Source organism: Protopterus annectens, chromosome 17.part0, assembly GCF_019279795.1.
Source record: "Protopterus annectens isolate FY-2018-M chromosome 17.part0, PAN1.0, whole genome shotgun sequence".
NCBI classification, from domain to species: Eukaryota; Metazoa; Chordata; order Ceratodontiformes; family Protopteridae; genus Protopterus; species Protopterus annectens.
This window is the reverse complement of record NC_056751.1, coordinates 35,495,977-35,520,343: the sequence shown is the minus strand read 5'-3', so window position 1 is coordinate 35,520,343 and position 24,367 is coordinate 35,495,977. Positions and strand designations below refer to the sequence as shown.

General features: G+C 40.0%; 1 protein-coding gene across 1 annotated transcript in view; it reads right to left on the bottom strand.

The window, feature by feature from the left end:
* The window catches only part of CDS1 (CDP-diacylglycerol synthase 1), a 1,285,468-nt gene that overhangs the window by 422,266 nt on the left and 838,835 nt on the right, over positions 1 to 24,367 (bottom strand). The window contains exon 8 of the mRNA XM_044058908.1: positions 12,777 to 12,864. Coding sequence (XP_043914843.1) covers positions 12,777 to 12,864 — 88 coding nt within the window. The remainder of the gene's footprint in view (positions 1 to 12,776; positions 12,865 to 24,367) is intronic.

The following is a 24,367-nucleotide window of genomic DNA, read 5'->3' as shown; positions in this document are numbered from 1 at the left end:
CTCATTTTCAGTGGAGACCCGAGGAGAAAAGCTCCAAAAATATGTCAAAAATTACATAAATTCAAGTCTACACCAATAGAAATTACAAAAATTCAAGGCTGTACAATTTGAAATTTGACAATTACATGGAATGTGTAAAAATGATAAAAGTGCAAATTATACAGAAAAGAGATAGACCTGAGTAAGTAAACACAAGATTAACTGTCTAGAGTGAAAGAAGCTAATTCAGATTTTTGATTTTATATTTTTATATATCTATATCACTTTTATATATATATATATATATATATATATATATATATACATTTGTGTTTTTCGGCTTTTCCCGGTTAGGGGTCGCCACAGCGGACCTCCGGTCTGCTAATGATTGGCAGTGGATTTTTAGAGTGCAGAGTTGCCAGCCCGACATTGAAAGAAGCCACACCCATTCACGCACGCACCTACTAGCATGTCTTTAAATGTCACTCGACCGCGGGGAGGACATGCAGACTCCATATATATACATTTTATATATATATATATCTATATATATATATATATATATATATATATATATATATATATATATATATATATATATATCTATATGCATACATACAGACACACACGTATACATACACATATGCATAGATATACATACATATAGATATATACATATATATCTACACACACACACATGAAAAATTACAGCAAAGTGCCATAATAGATCAAAAACTAGGCCCTCTACATAAAGAAATTCCTTACAGACTCTGCTAAGGTCCCTCTAGCTGCCACTTACCTTTTACCCTCTCTCCTATATGGAGCTCCTATCATGACCAACCTACAAGCCTTACTTAGTTCTAAACTTGAACAGTGCTATAACTAAGCTGTCAGATTCACTTGCAAGAAACCTTACCAAACCCATCACTGTTTAGTACTAAAACACTTAACTGTCTCGAGTTTCCTCAACACCTGTTATACTCAGCTCACCTTCACCCATAAAACCATCCATAACCCATCTGTTTGCCCAGCAATTCAATCTCTGCTCCAATACTATCTTCCAAATTGTCCCCTTCGGTCACATAACAAGCAACTGCTTACCACCTACAAACCACAAAAGGATGCTGGGGTAACTTTCTATTCCAATAGTGCAGCTAGAACTTGGAATACAATTCCTATATCAATCAGGTCTATCACACACCTTCATCTTTTCAAACCATTACTAAAGACTTCCTCTCTACCTCCTGGCTTTGTCCCTGCTCTTTATCTGGAACACAGCTCTCAAACATCCTTCATCACCTTTTTTATACCGCCTTTAAAGCACTAAATCACTTAACCTGCTTATTCCCTTCTAAAACCGCCTTTTATTTTACTTTTTAAACTACTATACCTAGCTTCTAACTAGCATAACCAAATTGCTATTCCATCACTACTTCTTTATTAACACCCAGACTTGCTTATCTCATCTAATGCTTCACTCTATTGAATTTCTTAGATTATTCCTACCTATCTCATACACCACTCTTCTACCTGTAAAGTCTCAATACAAGGCATGTAAATTTAATGTTTGTGAATATAAATATAAATTGTATTATTCTGAATATTATATACGTATCCACTGAAACTGCATTATAAAATTTATTGTAAACATTAATTGCATTCAATATGATACCTTGGAGCTTTCCTCCCTAGGCCTACTTTGAAAAAGGGCACCTGGGCCCAGTTGGATTTTCCTGGTAAACAAATGTCAATAAATAAATAACAAATAAAATAAGTAACACCAGGTTTCAGGATAGCATGACATATCATCAATACTAATATGCCAATGAAACTGTACAATGTTTCTCTTTCAGCCGCTTTCATCCTTTTCCTCAACCTGCACTGTACGATGGAACCTGATAATCCATATAACAAAAACGGCATATAACACAAGCATAACCAACAATATAAAATAAAAATAACATGGACAGGTGGGATGGGGTGTTCATTCTGGAGAGAGAGAGAGAGAGAGAGAGAGAGAAAGACAGAGAGAGAGAGAGAGACAGAGAGAGAGAGAGAGACAGAGAGAGAGACAGAGAGAGAGAGAGAGAGAGAGAGAGAAATGAGGTCAATTGTGTAGCTTCAAACACTGCTACACTACGTAGTTTCCCAGCTAGTGTCTTTCCAGTATTCATAATGCATGGGCAGATTCCCAAAGTATCCAAGCTGACAAAGAACAAAAATGCACTTAACAGAAGGTTTTAAATAAGTTTTTTTTTTTTTTGCCCTTTGCTGCCACTGACTTCTGGCACCTCTACTGTCAGCTCACATACTACCTTGTCCACTGTTGTGACATGCACTGAGAGGGCCTCCCTTCTAAGAGAGCCTTTAAATGCAGGGAGAAGACAGTTCTCTTGTGTGCTGATTGTAAGAGATGCAAGTCATAATGACTCAAGAGTGGGACTGAGGTGAGGCCTGTCATGCTGTAGCTTGCAGAGGGTTTTCTCCTTTAAAGCTCCATCTCCCTCTGATGTGCAACTGTGTGAGCAATGGCACTGTGAGGGTAATGCTTTCACCTAATTTGTGGTGCCTCTCTCTATGCTCACTCACACACAGCATCACAGCTCCCACTTCAGTCCTAGTATCATCAATATGGCTTGCAAATCAGCCATGCCACTCACAAGTCCCCTCTCCCTAGAAGAGTTGAGCAGGGCAATGACTCATCATTCCTCTTCCACATGACCAGCTCCAACAGCTGTTTGAGCTGCTAATCAAACTAATATAACCTGGATCTTAGTCAGGGCTTTATCTTTCTCTGTCATGAAGCTGGCTAGAAGGTTTTAAATAAGTGCAAACTCTCCCAGTGTTGTGTACAGCAACAAAAACTAAAACATTCAATTATTTATTTATTTATTTACCGGGAAATTCCAACTGGACACAGGTCCTTTTCAGTGGAGGCCCGGGGAGAAAAGCTCCACAGAACAATAAATGAGCAGCAGAGTACATGAAGAACAATTGAATATACATACAATAGCAAATAATACACACTGCAGCAAACATTAGCTATACATACAATATGAAACATAGTAATGAACAGATATACCAATATCTAGCTAAAGGCTAGGAATAAAGGTAAGATAGTAGTAAGTGCAAACAGATACTGTTCTAAACTCGTATACCTAAATCTTATATACAAATACTGCACTAAACTCAAGCAGATATAAAGCAGAAGCTCCACACGAAGGTGGAACAAGCTAGAAGGTCTAATAAATGAATACACAGCAAAAGAGCAAAACAATGAAGGGGTCCAAGACACTGTTACAAAATCCCATATGCCAAGTAACTCCAAGTCTATGAAAAGCACAATAATCCAACGCTGTCCAGTATTAAAAAAGGAAGTTTAATTGCAATATAGAAAGGTTAGCGCTTTCGCTGAATAGCTTCTTCAGACCTTAATACAAATGAACCAAAAATCTACAGCTCTTAAATATACAAAAAGGCGCCAAACCAATGAATGCTACTTAAAGCTGTCTAGACATTGTTAAAACACATTCTAATGCATCAAGGCTTACTCAATAAAAACGCATCATTATAAAACAAATCATTAAAAACATATATGTAAACTACAATTACTGATGCTGAATGATATAAACATGCATCAAATATTTAAAAACTAATAACATATGAAACTTATGATGTCTAACATGAAATGATGAACACAAACTCTAGTTCATTTACAATGTCTTATCCTCCTCAATTTCAAAAGTGGACGTAAGGGGACTTTACCATTGAGTCCTGGTGGCATATCGGATCTAAACCTAATGATCCAGTGTGTCTCTCTAGCCTCCGTATAATTCTCAATGTCTCCCCTTCTATGAGTTTTAAAGACTTGTTCCAGAATCCTAAACTTAAAATGATGGTCTATACCACTGTCATGTACATGTTTGGCAAGCACATTGTGCAAATGACCCTTCCTAATATAGTAGACGTGTTCACGAATCCTGTCTCTAAGACAGCGATTCGTTTTGCCTATATAGAATGCCGAACAGGCTACACAGGATGCAATGTACACTACATTCTTAGACATGCAATTCCCACGTGCCCGTATGGTGTAGTCACCTAATCCTAGGGGATGTGCAAAAACTGGATTTGTAAGGATGTAAGAACAGAAATTGCATCTATTGCATGGTACTGAAAAATGCTCATGAACCTCCAAATCGCGATGTAGAGTCTTTGGATAACATAATAGATTCTTAAGATTCTTCTTGTTCCGGTATACGAACCTAGGTCTATCCCCACAAATCTCTTTAATTTTAGGGTCTACTGACAGGACATGCCAGTGTTTAATGAAGATGTCTTTAATGAAACCTATATCTTTGGTATAATACACTGGAAAAACTACTTGTTGATTCTGCCCATGCAGACTGGTGATTACACAATTATCATCAGTCCTAGTTAGATAGTGTTCATCTGCCCCTTCAGAGAAATAGGGCTTGGCTCTAGTATCCCTAAGAACTGAAATATCATCCAACCCTGTTCTAAAATCTATCGTACTGTAACTACGTTCTCTCAGCCTGTCCTCCAAGTCCTGCAAATCCGTTCTATATGCTAAGTCACCAGGTGTATATCTGGACACACGCATGGCTTGTCCACGAACAATGTTCTTATAGACAAAGCCAGGATGCATGCTATGACGGTGCAGGAGTGTATTCCTATGACAAGGTTTACGATACAGACCTGTATTGATCATCCCATCTGCCAACTTCTCAACATATACATCTAAGAATGGAATGTATCTGTCAGACCATTCCACTGTAAAATTTAAGTCTGCATCCAGCGCCGATTAATTCCCAGAGGACTGAGAGTGCTCAAAATGCCGACCACGGCTACACTCTATCCAGAGCTGCTCTTCGAATGTCAGCAGTTAAACATCGAGGTAAGCCTCAATTATATGAGGTTAATGAACAAGTTTTTTAATCCGATAGAGGAAGCATTGAGGCAGGACATACAGAGTCAACGATTAGACATTTATACCAAGTATCCTGCCTCAGCTGTTGATAACGCCTGTAACTTATTGCTGGACAATGTTATACAATATGAGAGATGCCTTCTTAATCAGAAGAGGGCGAAACTCCAAAGGGACAGTAATGATTTTAGGCTGGGCCAGATTTTTACTTGGCCCAGGGGCAGCGTGACAACTAGTCGCAATATTGCATTTATAGAGACTGTTAATGGAACTACTCGACTGAATAATGTTACTTTCTCAGAGAATGACATTGGTTTAGATCAAGTTAGTAGGTCAGATACTGGAGTTGTAGATACTGTTGATAATACAGCCACTGGAGAGATGGCTATTACTAATAGTGATGTTGTTATATCACTTGTACAAGCTGTTGTTAATAATGACATACAAGCCATTCACCCTGAGCCTGTGGTTCGGAGGAAGGTCATTAGTACACCATCAGTCATGGTCAGCAATGATACTAGTGTTGGGAACAGTAATAATAATGAGTTGATTCCAGTGAGTTCCGCACAGGCTTTCAATAGCAAGCACCCTTTCCCCATCAGATCACTCACCAGGGAGGGGAGGACGCGCTCTATCAGCAGGGGGCGTCAGAAACGGAAACTATCCCCAGACAGACAGCCCAACCGAAACATCAAGAAGATGTGGGAAGGGAAGTAAATGATATAGTATTTAATTTATCTAGTCATGACTTGAGTTTAGATGAACTAAAAGTCTTGTCAAAGGGGCTTACATTCATTCCCACTATGTTTAGTAGGTATGAGGAAACATTAAGAGACTTTAAGTTATTTGTTAGGAATTTGTCGTTGAGAATTGAATATAATGGAATGGAAACCATTTCTAATCACTCTTATAGAAAACCCAGCACATTTGTACCACCAATACACCCCTTAGTTGCGGCTTACAGTAAACTAGTAGAGGATGATTTGTACAAGATGAAGGGACAATATGGTCCTCGCGACAGGAATAAATACAACCTTACATTTAAACAAAGAGAAGCTTTGAACAGGTTGTGTCAAAATCAGGATATCATCATACGCCCAGCCGACAAAGGGGGAGGGATTATGGTTTTCGACACTGCCAGATATCGACATGACATGATGAACATGCTAGGAGAAGAGAGATTTTATGAGCCCATTTCAGGGGACAGGGTTGATTTTATTATCAATAGGATACAGGTGATATTGGCAGATTTGCTTGAGAATAAAGTTATTGATCAAGCTTTATTTGAGTTTTTGTATGTTACACATCCACTGATACCAGTCATACAGGGCCTTCCTAAGATTCACAAGGACCCTATTTTTCCACCTATGAGACCTATAGTGGCTGGTAGAGGGTGGTCCACCGAACCACTCTCTATATATATAGAGAGTAAATTGAGACCAGTGGTAGAAGCCAATTGTCATATTCTCAAGGACACTAAACAATTCTTGTTAGACCTCTATCAATATATTAATTCTTGTACATATTTAGAGGGATTCCTCTTGGTGACAATGGACGTCCAATCCCTTTTCACAGTTATACCTAACACTGAGGGTATTAACATGATTAGCACTTATTTGAGAAGGTCAGACCTATCATTAAATATTGATATTGAGTTGATTCTCAATTTACTAGAGATTGTACTGGAGTCGAACGTGTTCTGTTTCCAAGAACGTACTTTCCTTCAGCGAGATGGCGTAGCTATGGGCACTTCATGTGCCAATAGCTACGCCAATCTCGTTATGGCTGAATGGGAACATAGACATCTGTACCAGAATGAGTCTTACAAGGATTTTGTTCCATTTTATAGGTGTTTTGTAGACGACCTGTTCCTTATTTGGAAGGGTACGTCTGCACAACTGGAACGCTTTATTTGGGAGATCAATGCAGCAACAGACTTTTTAAATTTTACAGTGGAATGGTCTGACAGATACGTTCCATTCTTAGATGTATATGTTGAGAAGTTGGCAGATGGGATGATCAATACAGGTCTGTATCGTAAACCTTGTCATAGGAATACACTCCTGCACCGTCATAGCATACACCTGGCTTTGTCTATAAGAACATTGTTCGTGGACAAGCCATGCGTGTGTCCAGATATACACCTGGTGACTTAGCATATAGAACGGATTTGCAGGACTTGGAGGACAGGCTGAGAGAACGTAGTTACAGTACGATGGATTTTAGAACAGGGTTGGATGATATTTCAGTTCTTAGGGATACTAGAGCCAAGCCCTATTTCTCTGAAGGGGCAGATGAACACTATCTAACTAGGACTGATGATAATTGTGTAATCACCAGTCTGCATGGGCAGAATCAACAAGTAGTTTTTCCAGTGTATTATACCAAAGATATAGGTTTCATTAAAGACATCTTCATTAAACACTGGCATGTCCTGTCAGTAGACCCTAAAATTAAAGAGATTTGTGGGGATAGACCTAGGTTCGTATACCGGAACAAGAAGAATCTTAAGAATCTATTATGTTATCCAAAGACTCTACATCGCAATTTGGAGGTTCATGAGCATTTTCCAGTACCATGCAATAGATGCAATTTCTGTTCTTACATCCTTACAAATCCAGTTTTTGCACATCCCCTAGGATTAGGTGACTACACCATACGGGCACGTGGGAATTGCATGTCTAAGAATGTAGTGTACATTGCATCCTGTGTAGCCTGTTCGGCATTCTATATAGGCAAAACGAATCGCTGTCTTAGAGACAGGATTCGTGAACACGTCTACTATATTAGGAAGGGTCATTTGCACAATGCGCTTGCCAAACATGTACATGACAGTGGTATAGACCATCATTTTAAGTTTAGGATTCTGGAACAAGTCTTTAAAACTCATAGAAGGGGAGACATTGAGAATTATACGGAGGCTAGAGAGACACACTGGATCATTAGGTTTAGATCCAATATGCCACCAGGACTCAATGGTAAAGTCCCCTTACGTCCACTTTTGAAATTGAGGAGGAGAAGACATTGTAAATGAACTAGAGTTTGTGTTCATCATTTCATGTTAGACATCATAAGTTTCATATGTTATTAGTTTTTAAATATTTGATGCATGTTTATATCATTCAGCATCAGTAATTGTAGTTTACATATATGTTTTTAATGATTTGTTTTATAATGATGTGTTTTTATTGAGTAAGCCTTGATGCATTAGAATGTGTTTTAACAATGTCTATACAGCTTTAAGTAGCATTCATTGGTTTGGCTCCTTTTTGTATATTTAAGAGCTGTAGATTTTTGGTTCATTTGTATTAAGGTCTGAAGAAGCTATTCAGCGAAAGCGCTAACCTTTCTATATTGCAATTAAACTTCCTTTTTTTATCACTGGACAGCGTTGGATTATTGTGCTTTTCATAGACTTGGAGTTACTTGGCATATGGGATTTTGTAACAGTGTCTTGGACCCCTTCATTGTTTTGCTCTTTTGCTGTGTATTCATTTATTTGACTTTTGCTGTTTGCACTAGAGCATTAACTCCACACGGACATTTTTGTTATTTGAAGCTAGAAGGTCTAATGGGATGGAAGGGGAAGACAGAGGAGTAAGAGCGGAGACTGAGTGAGTAGTACACATGGTAGTGAGAGGAAGCTAGGTGTAAGTCAGTTGGATATGTATTTGGAGTTGAGATGAAGTGAGGTAGTTAAGCATGTTATAACAGGTCTGAGAGATTGAGTGAGGAGGGAAGGGAAGGGTAAAGGGTGAGCCATAGCCTGCAGAAGAAGGAATGCAATGATCAAATTGTGTGAGGCAGGGTGGCTAAGGGAAGGGAGAGGAAGGGTAGGTATAAGGAGGGTTACTAGATAGGATTTTTGCATGGGCATAAACAGAGGCTTTTTAAGTGTGTTTTTAGTGCAGTCTTGAAGTGATTGCAAGACGGTAGTGTGGTTATAGAGGGGGCAAGATTTTTCCATAATCTGGATATGATGCAGGAGAATAGTGCTTCTCCAGCTGAGTTCATGGGTTTGGTCACTAGAAGTAGATTCTGGCTGCTGGAGAGTAGTGATCTGGTGGAGCAGTAGGGCTGGAGAAGGGTTTGAAGGGATGGGACTTTAAGAGGATGGTTTACTAACTTGTGGGTGAGAGACAGTTGATTCAGGTGAAGAAGTTGAGGGAGTTCAAGCCAGTCAAGTTCTCTAAGTGACATACAGGGGTGGCTGCGATAAGATGCACCAGTGGCAAACTTATCAATTTTATTGTAGCAAGCCTTCAGCTTGTTTAGGTCTGTTTGTCTAAGGTAGGTAAGTATTGGAGAGGCATAGAGTAAAGTGGAGATTAGGTGGGAATTGGCAGCAGAAATTATGGCTGCCTTGGTGAGGAAATGTTTGTTTAAATAAATAAAGGAAATATGACTAAGTAGGCTTATGACAGTAAATAAAGGAAATTTATTATAAACTTATCGCTTCTTTAGAGGACAGGCTAAATCAAAGTAAAGCATCAAATACAAAATCAGAATAATTACAACAGATTCAGGTGAAGAAAAGGAACAATAAAACAAATTAACTCATAAACTACATTCAGTTTTATTTAGTATGTCCTCTAAGATTCAAAGTATCTCATTCATACCTTTAAGTCGGTGCTTTCTCCAGAATGTATTTGGTGGAAGTGAGAAGCCAATGGGCATTCTTAATGGCAGAAGGAGACACTACGCATGTTATAATCTGACTTTTTAAATACCGTTAACATTTTGCATTCCTTCTATGTCACTTTCCACTTACCATTTCTCCATATCTCCCCATGCTCTCTTGAATGACTCTGTAGATCCTCCCCACTATCCATCCTAGAAGTCCAATTCAACAGTCCACAACTCCCCTTTGTGAAAAAATGTTAAACTGGATATCCCAGGACAATTAGTCCCTGACTGCTTCCTATTCCCCCTCCTTTCCTTTCTGTCCGTTGTGTTCAGAATGACCTCTTTGTAACTCTATGATGTGATATTGGGCACCAGTCTTAGGTCCCTATTGTTTTTTTAGTCCCATGTAAGAAGAGCTCTAGCTCATTAGCCTCTGGTCATACTGCATTTCCTTCACCCCACAGATATTTCTGGTAGCTTTTTTCTAGATTTTTTCCAGTGATCTGACGTCCTTTTCATTATACGGCTTCCGGACCTGCATGCAGTATTTAAGGAGTGGTGGTCTGTCCAATACCTTGTAAAAAGAAAGCATTGTTGCTTTGCCTTTGAAGTGTATCCCTCAGAGGATGTTTGTTTGTTTGTCTTTTCGGCCTTTCCTGGTTAGGGGTCGCCACAGCGGAACTCCGGTCCGCTAATGATTGGCAGTCGATTTTTATGGTGCAGAGTTGCCAGCCCGATGCCCAACCTTCAGCGAAGGCACGCCCATTCACGCATGTCTTTCGGAGGCCACTCGACTGCGGGGAAGACATGCAGACTCCACACAGAAGGCACTCCAGCCGAGAATCGAACAGGAGAACCTCTTGCTGTGAGGTTAACAACGCTACTGCTGTACCACCACGGATCCTAAGCACCCCAAAATTCCCTCTACTGCTACCACTGTCCTGTCAATCTGTTCATGACAGAAAAATCAATGTGTGATCAATACCTTCTGATTCTTTTCTTGCTCTAATGCCATTAGTATCACCCCCCTTCAACCTGATACTTCCCCCCTGGGTTGTTGGGCCTAAGTGCAGCATTTTGTGTTTATTTACTCTGAACATCAACTGCCTCCTTTCTTAAAAGGTAGAATCCAAGATGTCCTGCCTAAATTCATCCTTAGAAGACAGCCTTAGCCACAGCATCCTATGTGGACATGTATTTAAGCCTGCTACTCAGACTATAGTTTACCCGTAATCAAAGCTACAATGATCAAGAAGCAAGCCACTATAGAAGTAGTGGTAAGGGTCCTGACCAAGTGTTTCTTTATACTACACTCAGGAAGAGCTGAAAACGTTTCCAGTGCCTGCTCCATAGCTAGCTGAGGGATCAGAAGTTAGTATTCAACCTAAAACATCCCTGCCTACATTATCCAGATCCTTAGACTCCATATCAGGTGGTAAAAATGGATGGGTGTGGAATCTGGTACTCATAAAGAATTGCAAATTTATAGGAATCCATCCTAGAATGCTTAAAAAGGATCTCACACCATTTAGCTGGAGGCTGGAAAATGATCATTAAGCGACTTCTAGAGGAAGGTAAGATGGGGGGCTGGTGCAAAAGTGTTGTATTTCTTAGGCACTGAACAGACATATCAGGCTGGAAAGCTGAAATGAATTATGAGAATGGTGGAAAACAGTTGGCCAGTGCTCTCACAGTCCACAGTATAATACCGCAGCATGCATCAGCCTAACGAGTGCATGCCTTCAAGTAAACAAGGCTAAGACAGACACACTCACTCTAAGGAAAGTAGAAGAGGATACCCCAATCATATATACACCTAGTGAGGGGTACCCCCAGTATCAGATTATAAAAATTCACATAATCAGGACAGCATCTATATTCTACTCTGCATTGAGTGTTCCATCTAAGGTGACCATTTCACCTCCACTTCCTTCAGAATTACTGGCTCAGATGAAGTGGGAAGCACACATTCTCTTTCTGGCTACTTACAAAAAAACTGCAGTTCATTTTAACAAATACTACAAAAGACTGTTCCCGGTCAATCTCAAAAGAACAGGATTTTGGACTTGACTCAGCAGTTTTGTCAGAATTAGACTATTTAATTCTCTTTAACAGACTACAGAAAAATGAATATAAAATTCCCACATTATGGCTATTAAAATGATGCAACTATGAGTTTGAATTTTTAAATATGATCAACCTCAAGCACATAGATGACTATCTTTTCTGGCATGTACTTTATTTTGGTTGCAATTACATAATTAAAACAAACATGCCAACAAACAAACACCAAAACACTATAGGAATTACATTAAATGCTGTGGACAGTTGCTTATTGACAAAATAACCACATTTAAAAATTTCCATCAAAAACAATTACTGGCCAAGCTATTAAAAAATAATTAAATACAGTCTGCTTTACTTTAAGTTTTAGACCCTCCCACGCAGAGTGATCCTTCATTTACATCGTAAGGACTTGGCTGCCTGAAATGATGTACACATGTAATATTCAACAAGAGATATAAACTTCCCATGACACTGACAGGATAAAAGCCGCTAAAGAATTAGGCTGTCAGCAAACATATTTTTTCCTTTACATTGTTCTCACTACTACTACTTCCCCTAAGGGATGCACTGAACACTCAGAAGTCCAATACCAATCGAGAAGAAAAGTAATACGAAATACACACATATTCCTATCCACTGTTGATACTAGTCAATTATTTCCACAGCTGAAATAATCTAAGGCACTCTGAAGAGCAGAGTGGTTGGTCACCTTCATCCTGGCTTTACAGACTGGAGCTAGAGCCTCACTGTACATTGGATGTCTGACTCACAGCCATGGACTAATCCATGCTTCTCAGTCAGTCTGGGTTGGTAGACAGAGACTCCTATACATTGCTAAAACTTTCTGAAACCACTTTTGCATCCCATTCCGGATACATAATCCATATTTATAAATACTGGGCACAGAAGAACTGGGACAATAATAACAGACACAGATAAACGCAGATATTGACAGGCAATGCTAAAAACGTTCTGTAATATCTTAACATTTGAGAGCTACATTGCATTGTATATGGCCTGCTAATGAAGACATCCTAAAGAATTTCAGATTATTCAGTTAATCTGTGTACATAATTAAGATAATATGTATCACAAGTTTTGTGCAGAACATAACCCAGCTGCCTTTCAACTTTTACTTCAAAAATATTCATAAGTTTACCTCAATTAATGGAGTCCTTCCAAAAAAGAAGCCACAAATGTATGACATTATATCATTGCAAATAACAAGGGATACAGGAAAGATGAACCTGAAAATAAATAAACAGATGATTAACATTCATATAACCATTTTCACTCAGACTCTAGAGCTGCAGCATTTATAACATTTACTTCCATAGTCTCCATACTAATGTCCATCACTCCTCCTTTTCCTCTTCTTGATTTATTTCTCCACTATTCCACTTCCTCTTCTTTCCCTTAAGGACAGAATTATTTTAGTTGAGGAGGACTTTCACAGACAGTACAGACAGTCTGTCATCTCTTAGTTCAGGTGAACAGGATATGATCCTTGACAGGACTTGTACTGTTTCTAGAAATGGCATCTGGTCAGCAAAGTTTGGAGAAAGCGTGAATAACAGAGCATGCAGCATCTCTGCAAATGTACAGTATAGGCCCTGGAAAAAAAGGTGGTGTAGTTGACATGGCTGTTGTTGCAAGCTTTCCGATTATTCCAGTCAAAGGTTTATATTTTTATAGCACACTCTAATACAGATGGCCATCTATTTTGATAAGATCTGTTTGGTCAAGGGTATATCCTGTACAAAGGATACAAATTATTGGTCTCGAGAGCTGAAAGATTTAGTCTTGTCTACATAATATATTACCTGTCTGTCGCATCTTGGCAGATGGCTATATCTCTTTAAAATTGAATCAGACAGTACTTTAGAAAAAAGTGAAAGATTCTTTTTTAAACACTCCATTTTACTGAAAAAAAAACAGTAAATGGGTCTAGTTATGCAGTGAAGAGAGATGGAGTCTTATAACCCTGATGACCAGAGCATGATTAGTGACTTAGTTATTGGAGGAGCTGAGTGGGCGAGTAAATGGCTGACATCAGCTCACCCAACATGAAGGAGGAGGCTGAAGTCTGGTTTTCTGCAATGATGGTTCCTGTAAAAAAATGAAAAAAGAATGACACAGCATATGGCCCACAATCACTTGAGCCTGGCTCTGCCAAGATGCATAATGCAGTACATTCCTAAGAAGGTGTACTCTGTTCAGGAAGGGATGTGTGGAAGAGTGAATGTCATCTCAATAGAAAGAAGGCAATGCAAGGCTCTCATACTAGTAACAGTGCACATGAGTCTCCAGGAGCAGAAAGTTACACCATAATCAGAAATCCCCTGATGGCTGCCTGAATGATGGTCTTATGCAATTATCTCTTACTCCAAGGGAAGGGAAAGAAGTGGAATGAATGGAACTAGTCGACTGCAGGAGGATTTCTGGCTGGTCCGACAACACAAGGTAAACAATAAACAAACAAAGGTAAATGGTTAACTATTCCTCAGAGCTTGTAATTCTGAAACAGTTATAGATGAAACAATAGCTACACAAATTACAACTTTCAGGACTGGTACTTTAAGAGAAAAGATTAAGCTAGTTCCAGAGCAAGAGGTTTAAGAGTTTCTATCATATTTTAAGTCGCATGATGGCACTACTGGTGAAACTGGACAATTAACCAATGACTCCTAAAATTATCGAAAGAATTATGCTCCATGAGTTCAGAACCTAATTTAATTTAACTGTATTTATTTATGCATTTGTTGACTAGGTTAGAGCAATGGCCAAGTGGACCCATTTTCAGGTTCAACCCAGGATTTACTACCAGATAAAAAAAATACAAAATAACATAAAAATTGGTTACACAGTAATTTGCATTAAGAAAACAGTCATACAATCATAAATGCAAAAGCAGCTGTAGGATTAATTAGTGGAAGGTTGGCAACAGGTTTCTAAGTAAGGGTCCTCTGTTCTAGTAACAAATTATTATTACTTACAAATAGGTCAAATAATGTTGCAGGAGACTCACCGTACTCCCTATACATTGATAAACTCTGGAATAGTAGCCCCACACAATAACACTCTGCAACAAACTCAATAGTTTTAAACCACTGCTTAAACAACACTTTAACCAATCCTGGTCCTGCACATGCCCATCTCAAGGCTGAGAGTTTGTGTTCACCATATGATACTCTCCAAATAATCTCCATAAACAGAATACACTCAACCTCTCAATGAAATGCCAAAACATTTTTATACATAACTGCTGCTTGTACAAGCCACTAAGTTGCACATGGGCTTTCTCTGTAGTAACTTCCACCTGCATAAAATCTGAGAATGTATAAATGTCACTACTGCTTGTGTATAAATGTAAATAGAAATTTAACTACTCTGTGTTTAACTGGAACTTATGCAATGTAAGCAAATAGAGCTTTTCTCCTCAGGCCTCTGCTGAAAATGGGCATTACCCAGTTGGTCTTTAATGGTAAACAAAGACAAATAAATAAATAAAATAAATAAATAAACCTCTTACCGTAGAGGTACATGGGTAATTAAAGTAATTTACACCATATAATGAATACTGTACACTATGAACTCTAGGAAAGGAATACTATTTTGTACTACATATTGAGTCTGCTATACAACTACAGAAATCAGTAAAGGCACATGATTTTACACTAAGATGTGTACTTCAGGAAAAGGAGGATAGTGGGAGAAGGACAAAATACTAACATGAAATTTAATGAATGAATAGGAAAAGCCACCATTACAAAACTATAAGAAATAGTCTAATATGTTATCAACAAAACTGTGTGCTGGTAAAATATCTTCTGGACCGAATAAAGAAACATCAATTCAGCAAACAATGTTTTTAGCGAGAGAAGTTCCAGCTTTTACTAATAGAGTCTGAACCTCTTTGATAATAATGAATCTAGGTCATATATTGTAGGAACAAAGACACAAAGATTGTCATTCATGTCATACTTAAAAGGAGTAAACTCACTTGAAGCAACTTAGCGACCTGTATGTTGTACAAGAACTAAAAGTTTTCTAAATAAATTTTACTTACATCATATAGCACCATAAATTGGTGAGGTGGATGGTGGTGTCGTCTTACACCAAGAAGTTCCCCAGTTTGATTCTCAGCTGGAGTGCCTTCTGTGTGAAGTCTGCATGCCCTCCCTGTGTTTGCATGGGTTTCTGCTGAGTACTCCAATTTCTTCCCACATTCTGAAGACATGCAGTAGGTGGACTGGATCCTCTAAACTGGCAATAGGTGCGAGTGTGTGGTGTGGAAGAACTACCACAGCAGGGCTAGCCACCCGGTACTGTAAACCTTGGTTCTAGATGATTGTCACTGTTGAAGTGACAAAAATGGGAAAAAAGGGGTTATGGATGGATGGATATAGCACCAGAAGTGTAGCTGACTAATCCAGTGCCCTGTACCTCTCCCACGAACTAGTGTTCCACTCCCTCAGCTCTTCAAGTGAAGAAATAACAAAAAGGACTTCTGAAAAACTTGCAGGATTGCTTCCATGCCACTACACAAATCCACGCTCCCCCCAGCTCTTTGAGTGAGTATAAACAAAAAAAACAAACACCAACCAGGTGACCAGATACACAACATGCCCCCCTTCAGTCTCAGCCAGTCAGGTCCCATTTCTGTGCCCTGCTCCCTACTCACATTTTAGTAAAAAATAAATAAACTGTAGCAAACTGCTCACTACAAATGTAGCAAAACAGTTGCTACAGTTTATACCCTGCATGGAACACTATGGTGCTCAGGTTTTAGTTAAGAAAACAGAAACCTCTTTTTTACTTTTAAACTGTAACAAACTGTTTGCTACAACATAGTAAACAGGTTTCTACAGTTTAGACTACACACAGAGTTTCAAGGCAGTCAAATTTGATCACAAATGCAATACCAGCTTTTAAAAATCATTAATATATTAAACAGCAATCGGGATGATGGATGGCCGACTGTGCCCCCTAACACTTTGTGCCCAGGGCAGTTGTTCCTTTCATCCTGTCCTATCTATGTTACTGTACTGCACTCTAACAGTCCTGCTGGATACCTTGCATGCAAATGCATCAGTCCAGGGATGCAGCTAATGTAAGTGAGCCAAGTGCTTGACTGAAATAGCTCAGAAGAATGATTGAAAGACAAACCCTACCAAGCTATTTTGAAGCAGAGCAGAGAAGTGAGGACTGAATCCAGCAGTCTTTAGGTGAACACCTACTGCAGCAATGGGTCAGTTATTGTTGCAGCAGGTATGTGCGAGGTTGTGTGTGTGTGTTTAGGTGCCGGTGCAACAGCATTGAGTGAGTTGGTAGTGGGAACATTTAGCACAGTTGCTCCCATTACATTAAGTTTTTGACTTGCAGACATGCAAATAAGTGACTAATGTATGTCACTGAACTGCTAAAATGCTACATACCACTATTAGACCACGGCAGTGCTGTACTAGTAGTGCTATGCAGTTAACTTTTTTTAAATACATACCCCTTTCTTGGGAAGTTTAAAGTATAGCACCCCTTAAGAAATTATTTGAAAGTAACAAAATAAACAGGAAAACTTCTCAGGAAAGATAATATTTTAAACATGGTCAATAAACTTCAATGCAAATGTGACATGAACATAACTGGGGTAAGCAAACAAGAACAGTAATCAAGTACCTATACAAGTTGCAAGGGAGGAAGGCTTTGTCTCCTAGCACCAAAAATATTTTTTTAAATTTATCCAAGACAAACTTTCTTCTGGAAAGCATGCTGACTTCTTGTAGGATCGAGTCAATCTCCAAAGAAAACAAGGTCTTATGCGGGGATTAAAATGCCAGATTGAATAATCTAAGGAGAAGAATGTGTACAGAGAAGTAAAATTTATTTCTCCAATCACATCAACTTTCAGTGAGTGCTGACCTAGTGAACCAGTTTCTGTCAGACTGGTTTGAACATATGTACACTTTAGCTTACCCTGAGGCTGTGCAGATCTGGACTACATTATATTAAGTATGAGCTTCTACAAGGAGGTGTGGAGGTATGCCCCCAAACTTTACAGGGCTACCCTTTCAATCTCCTTTGACAGAAAACATTTGCTGAAGTAGCACTAGCTGAAAAGCAACATGATTTCACTTCTCATATTTGTAGTGAAATACTCTGCCCAAAGTTACTGCAGCCATTTCACACTGAGCTAATCGGAGGAAGTTGGAGGAAGGGCTCTGAGCTAATGAATCTGAGATATATAACATTAAGTATCCTATTTTTTTGCTTATTTCTGAGTTATTTATAGCACTTTTATTTTACTCACTGTGTGTAACGTATTAAGTAGAATTTTCTACAATTGTTAAGCATCTGGTTGGGTTTGTTTGTTCTGATTTCCTGCTAAGAGTGCATCATATAACTTGTTTGCATTTAAAAGCATTCTCTAGAGTCTCCTTGATCCTTTATCTGTTTAAACATTTCTGCAGTTTTTCTACCTAAGTAGTGTTGGTAGTGTAGCATTGTCCATACTCAGGCTTGTGCTTTGGGCCTAGTTGTTTGTTAGTAGAGGCTGTGTGTCTGAGCACATGTCCTAGGTCATCATAGCTTAGCCAAGGCCAGTATAGCATTTCAGTGAGAGTGAATTGTTTGTGGTCATTGGCTGACTGGGGTTGCCTGGACTACGCCTTGAAATAAGCACCTCATTGGTTCTTTCAAGTTTTTTTTAAAGTTCTTTCAGGTTTCAACTTTATTACTTAAGAAGTTAACTTGTGATTGTTTCTGCCATTTCACACTGAGCTACTCGCAGGAAGTCGGAGGAAGGGCTCTGAGCTAACAAATCTGATATATAACATTAAGTATCCTGTTTTTGCTTATTTCTGAGTTATTTATAGCACTTTTATTTTACTCACTGTGTGTGAGGTATTAAGTAGAATTTTCTACAACTGTTAAGCATCTGGTTGGGTTTGTTTGTTCTGATTTCCTGCTACGAGTGTATCATATAACTTGTTTGCATTTAAAAGCATTCTCTAGAGTCTCCTTAATCCTTTATCTGTTTAAACATTTCTGCAGTTTTTTCTACCTAAGTAGTGTTGGTAGTGTAGCATTGTCCATACTCAGGCTTGTGTTTTGGGCCTAGTTGTTTGTTAGTACAGGCTGTGTGTCTGAGCACATGTCCCAGGTCATCATAGCTTAGCCAAGGCCAGTATAGCATTTCAGTGAGAGTGAACTGTTTGTGGTCATTGGCTGACTGGGGTTGCCTGGACTACGCCTTGGAATAAGCACCTCATTGGTTCTCTCAAGCTTTTTTTAAAGCTGTTTCAGGTTTCAACTTTGTTACTTAAGAAGTTAACTTGTGATTGTTTCTGCCATTTCACACTGAGCTAATCGCAGGAAGTTTGAGGAAGGGCTCTGCGCTAACAAATCTGAGATATATAAAGTATCCTGTTTTTTGCTTATTTCTGAGTTATTTATAGCACTTTTATTTTACTCACTGTGTGTGAGATATTAAGTAGAATTTTCTACATCTGTTAAGCATCTGGTTGGGTTTTTTTGTTATGATTTTTGTTTCCTGCCCTCCCTCCTTCTCTTTATACTTGGTGGCGTTGCAGTTGCCCACCCCTACTGCAAATTTGATCTGGGACACTCCTCCCAGTCTAGTGTCATTACCTCATTCTATTTATTCCAGGGAGAACATTTGAGAAGGCCAATCCAGTTAGCTTCTGCTCCTCCTTTCCCCATTCCACTTAAAAAAAACAAAATTCTAAGCTTGTTTCCTGCCTTTCCTATAAGTTGTCTAGTCCAGATCCAGATTTGCTATATCCAGGACTGTTTGTAAGCTTCTGAGCCCCCAAGCCTTTCTGTGTTGGAGGGAAGACTTCTAGCTTAATTTTGTTTCTTAGAACTAGCCAGTTTTCTAGTTTTAGCACTCAAATCTGTTTCCTTAGTTCAGCACTTGTTCAGAACTCATTGTAAGCACTAAATAAGCTACAAATTACTACAGCACTTAACTTTCCTCACTTGTCTAGAGGAAAACAGTTTTTAGTACTTAATAAATAAGTGCCTATCCAGGCATGTCTAAGGGTCAGCTCCCGGTGTTTTCTCCTGTCTACCTGATGAATCTGGGCATCTTGGGGCAATGCAGCAACAGCAATTGCCTCATGTACACATACAACCCTCTCCTCCTACCACCCAACACTACAACCTGTGAGAGATGCACTTATATAACCAAACTGGAAGCAAAGCTCTCTTCACCCAAGACTGGACTAGACAGTCAAGAGGAGAAGGTAAACACTTGCACCACACCACACTCATCACATAGTCCCTCAAAACCTACACCACCAAAACACACACATAGAAACACAAAACACACACCTACATTCGTGGAGGCTCTCAAAAAAAATCTACCCAAGCAACATGGACCTCCAAAGCAGAAACGCAATCAACCTCCACCCCCCAACACAACCCAAATGACACATAGCCCACAAACTCAGTGTGCCACTCAACCACAGCCCATAAGGCATAACAACGTACCTAACACTCTAGTCATAGGTGACTCTATAGTCAGGCACACTGATGTTCCACTCATCAGGCTAAACAAGAAGAAAGTCACTGTCAACTGCCTGTCAGGAGCCAGGATCCACCACATAACACATGCACTCAGGTCACTTCGCAGCAAGTACAAATATGACTCTGTCATTGTCCATGTTGGTGTGAATGACCTGAGACATACCTCCCTGGACTACATGAAAAGAGACATGTAGGAGCTTTCTGATCTTGTAGCCCAGGCAGGTATGACCCTAGCCCTGAGTGGCATCCTGCCATCACCCAGAATGATATCACAGTACAAGGACAAAATGATTGACTTCAACAATTGGTAAGCTTCTGGTGTCATTCTAAGGGGATCCAGTATCTGTCTGCCTGGGACGACATGATCGACAAACCACGATGCTTTGCCAGAGATGGCCTGCACCTGTCACCCTTGGGATTCCAGATACTGGCTAAGGCTCTTGCCACCCCTATAGTGCCTTTTTTAGGCAAGATTCAAATGACAAATACACCACCATTACAGGTACAAGCAAGCAAAATCTGAAGGTAATGCTACTCAATGCTAGAAGTCTAAACCTCAAAATGCACTCACTCGAGGCACTCCTTAAAATGGAGAACATCGACATCTGTGCAGTGACAGAGACCTGGTTCAAGGCTCCAGAGAGCACCCCTGCCTTACCAGGCTATAATTCACACCACACCTTTCAGCCACCTAACTTGGACCGAAGCACTAAAGGCGGAGGCGTGTCCATATTTATTAAGGATATCCACACCTCCAGGCTAGTTGCTCAGCATAATGCATCTGAGATTATCCAAGTGCAACTAACTTTGGGCAAGACCGCAATGCAAACTGTAGCTTGCTACAGTTCCCCCACCATGTAAGTTTCCCAATCCTCATTTTTTGATACACTGGAAAATATTAGGGCACAACCTAACACCCTAATAATGGGCGATTTCAACTACCCCACCATTAACTGGGAAAACTACTCATGTACCAACTCTTGTGCTCAAAATTTTCTGGAATTCTTAAATTCCAATGCCTTGGATCAACTTATCCACACCCCCACCAGGGGCAGCAATATCCTAGACCTGGTCATTACCAACATGGGCAACTGGTGTTCCACACCAGAGGTCAATTCCTCGTCGGTCAGATCCGACCACAAGCAAATCACCCTAGACATCCACATGACAGCCCCACCCCCCATTAGGGAAACCACCGTAAAAAAATTCTCCAAAGCCAACTTCATGCTTCTTAAGACAGAAGTGGCAAACTTCACAACACCCATGCTGACGGACAAGAGATACAACTGCTGAATCCTATACAATTGCACTTTATAAGCACTTACACGAGTGCATGGATCGTGCAATCCCTAACAGAACCTAGATGCTATCCTCCAAAAAAGGAAGCCAATCTGGTGGTTCCCTGCTATAAACAAACTCTACAACAGAAGAAAGAAACTGGTGCAAAAAAGAGTAAAATCCCATGATTGGAGGAACTCCGTGGTCAGCCTCAGTAAGAAGCTGAGATCCCTCATAAAATCCTCCAAAGCTAGTTACGAAAACAAAATTGCCACTGATTCTAAAGACAACCACAAAGCATTCTATAGATATGTCAAGAATCTCAATGGCAACACTCAGATATGCTCTTAGTTACAGCACAATGGCACTAATTATACAGAATCAACTGATTGCCAACATCCTGGCAGATAGGTTCAGTGCTAACTTTACCCCTCTCTCATCTCCTAAAGGGCCATCTATATACCGGAAGAATGCAAAGTACCTGTAATCATGGCTACACAGGTACAAAAACACACTCTCCAAAGCCAAGAACACAGCATCCATGAGACCTGACAACATCCCAGGCTGCGTTCTGCATGAACTACAGAATGAACTGGCACCCTACCTAAGTACCATGTTCAATCATAGCCTCACCTCAGGCTTTGTGCCCACTGACTAGCACACAGCAATGGTTATCCCACTCCACAAAGGGGGAGCCACCACGGACCCCAGGAACTACCACCCCATTAGCCTGGTCTGCAAGGCTATGGAGCGTATCATCATGGAACTTATAAACAATGACATTGGTAATCTCCAAACTCTGGACCCTACCCAGTTTGGATTTGTAAAAGGCAGATCATGTCTCCTAAACCTGATAGACTTCTTTGAAGCAGTCACCAAAGCTGTAGATGAAGGTAAGGTGGTACACACAGCCTATATAGATTTCACCAAGGCTTTTGACACCATCCCCCACTCTGGAATTATAGACAAACTCACTAAACTAGGTATAAATCCCTATGTCACAAAATGGGTTGTCAACTGGCTCACCGACCGAACCCACACTGTGAAAGTAGCAGACTCTAAATCCAACTTCAGTCCAGTGACAAGTGGAGCACCACAAGATTCAGTCCTAGGTTCTCTCCTGTTTGGTAGCTACTTCTCTGAAGTACAGGCTAACACAGAAGGTCTTTGGCTAACAAAGTTCACAGATGACTGCAAACTAGGAGCCATAATCAAATCTCCTAACGATGTGGACATCCTACAAAAGGGCCTTACTGAGACAGATGCCTGGTGTCAAAGCCATGGCCTCAAGCTCAATGCCAAAAAGTGCATTGTCATCCCTTTTGGTAAAAACTCTGTACCCATGAACTACCACATAGGGGGTAGTCTACTTAGCACCGAAAGTGTGATGAAGACCTTGGGACACAGGTGGGCAGTAGTCTCTCCTTTGAGAATCACATTGCTTCAGTAGTCAGAAAATCCTTCTACATGGCACACCTCATCACAAAAGGTTTCTCATCCAGGAAAAAAGAGGTCATTGTTCTCCTCTACTCATCACTCATTAGACCCATTATAGAGTACAATGCCCCTTTTGGGATGTACCTCACAAGACATCTACAACAACTGGAAAGGCCACAGAAATACCTCACAGAGAGGATTACTGGCCTCAAACAGATGCCCTACGCAGGCCGTCTCAAAAAACTCCAGCTTTACTCTGTCGCATATCGCCTACTCAGAGGCGATCTCTGCCTAAGATACAAAGCTATGTTAAATCCAGAGCTGTTGGACATGCTCCACATAAAGAAATCCCAATCCCTCAAAGCTACATGCTCTAGGGACCTAAACCTTGTCACCACAATAAACAGAACATGCTGGAGTGATAGATTTATGTCTCAGAGACTTCTCATACTCTGGAACAAACTACCTATCTGTATCAAACAAAGCTCATTAGCACTCCAAGAAAAATCTTGATGACTGGATGGGAGATAGGAAATTCGCCCCTGGGATCACTTCTGTGGCTCTGTTGACAGGGGCACAGGAAAATAATTTTATTGGGTGGCAAAAGCCAGGGTACCATTTGGCTAGGCTTATATAGGCCCTAGGGCCAATAGCCTAGTACCTACTTATGAACCTATAAGCACTGTGAAATATCCTGGACAAAATGAAAAATGGTAAAACTGAATGCATCATTTTCATTCTTAGTTGTGATACGTATGTATATAAAGGAGGGACTTCAGGACATGCTTACAACAGGTCCCCCTGCCATATACTAGAAAACAGCTTGTGCTCTCATCTAGAAATATGGCAGCTGTGTATTATAATTTAAAGCAACAGCCCATCTTCTGAATGCTCCCAAAACGAATGAGGAGGAACACCTATGCATTGAGCTGCCAACTGACATGCTGCTCAGTTATGCTGGCCTGCTAGATCATGGTGTTTTAGTGGCAGAAAAATTACTGTCAAATGGCTTCTGAAGACACAAACCAGCTTCCACAGTTTCAGGGCTATTCTGCACAACTGGGTAAGATTATATTATGTTTCACCTCAAGCAGTAGACCCGTAATAAGCAATGTACCCCAGGGTTCAGTTTTGGGGCCTCTGTTATTTGGTATATACTTTTCTGAGGTGCAGGCCAAAACCAATGGACTATGGCTGACCAGGTTTGCCGATGAATGCAAGCTGGGTGCTGTCATCAGTTCCCCTAGTGATGTAGACATCCTCCAAAAGAGTCTCACTCAGACAAATGACTGGTGCCAGAAATATAACCTCAAGCTGAGTACCAAAAAATGCATCATCATCCCCTTTGGGGAGAGTGATATCCCCACAAATTATCACACCAATAACAACATCCTAAGCAATCAGTCGTGAGGGATTTGGGCACCCAGGTTGACAGCAACCTGACTTTTGACCACCATGTTGCTTCCTTTGTACAGAAAGCCTTCTACA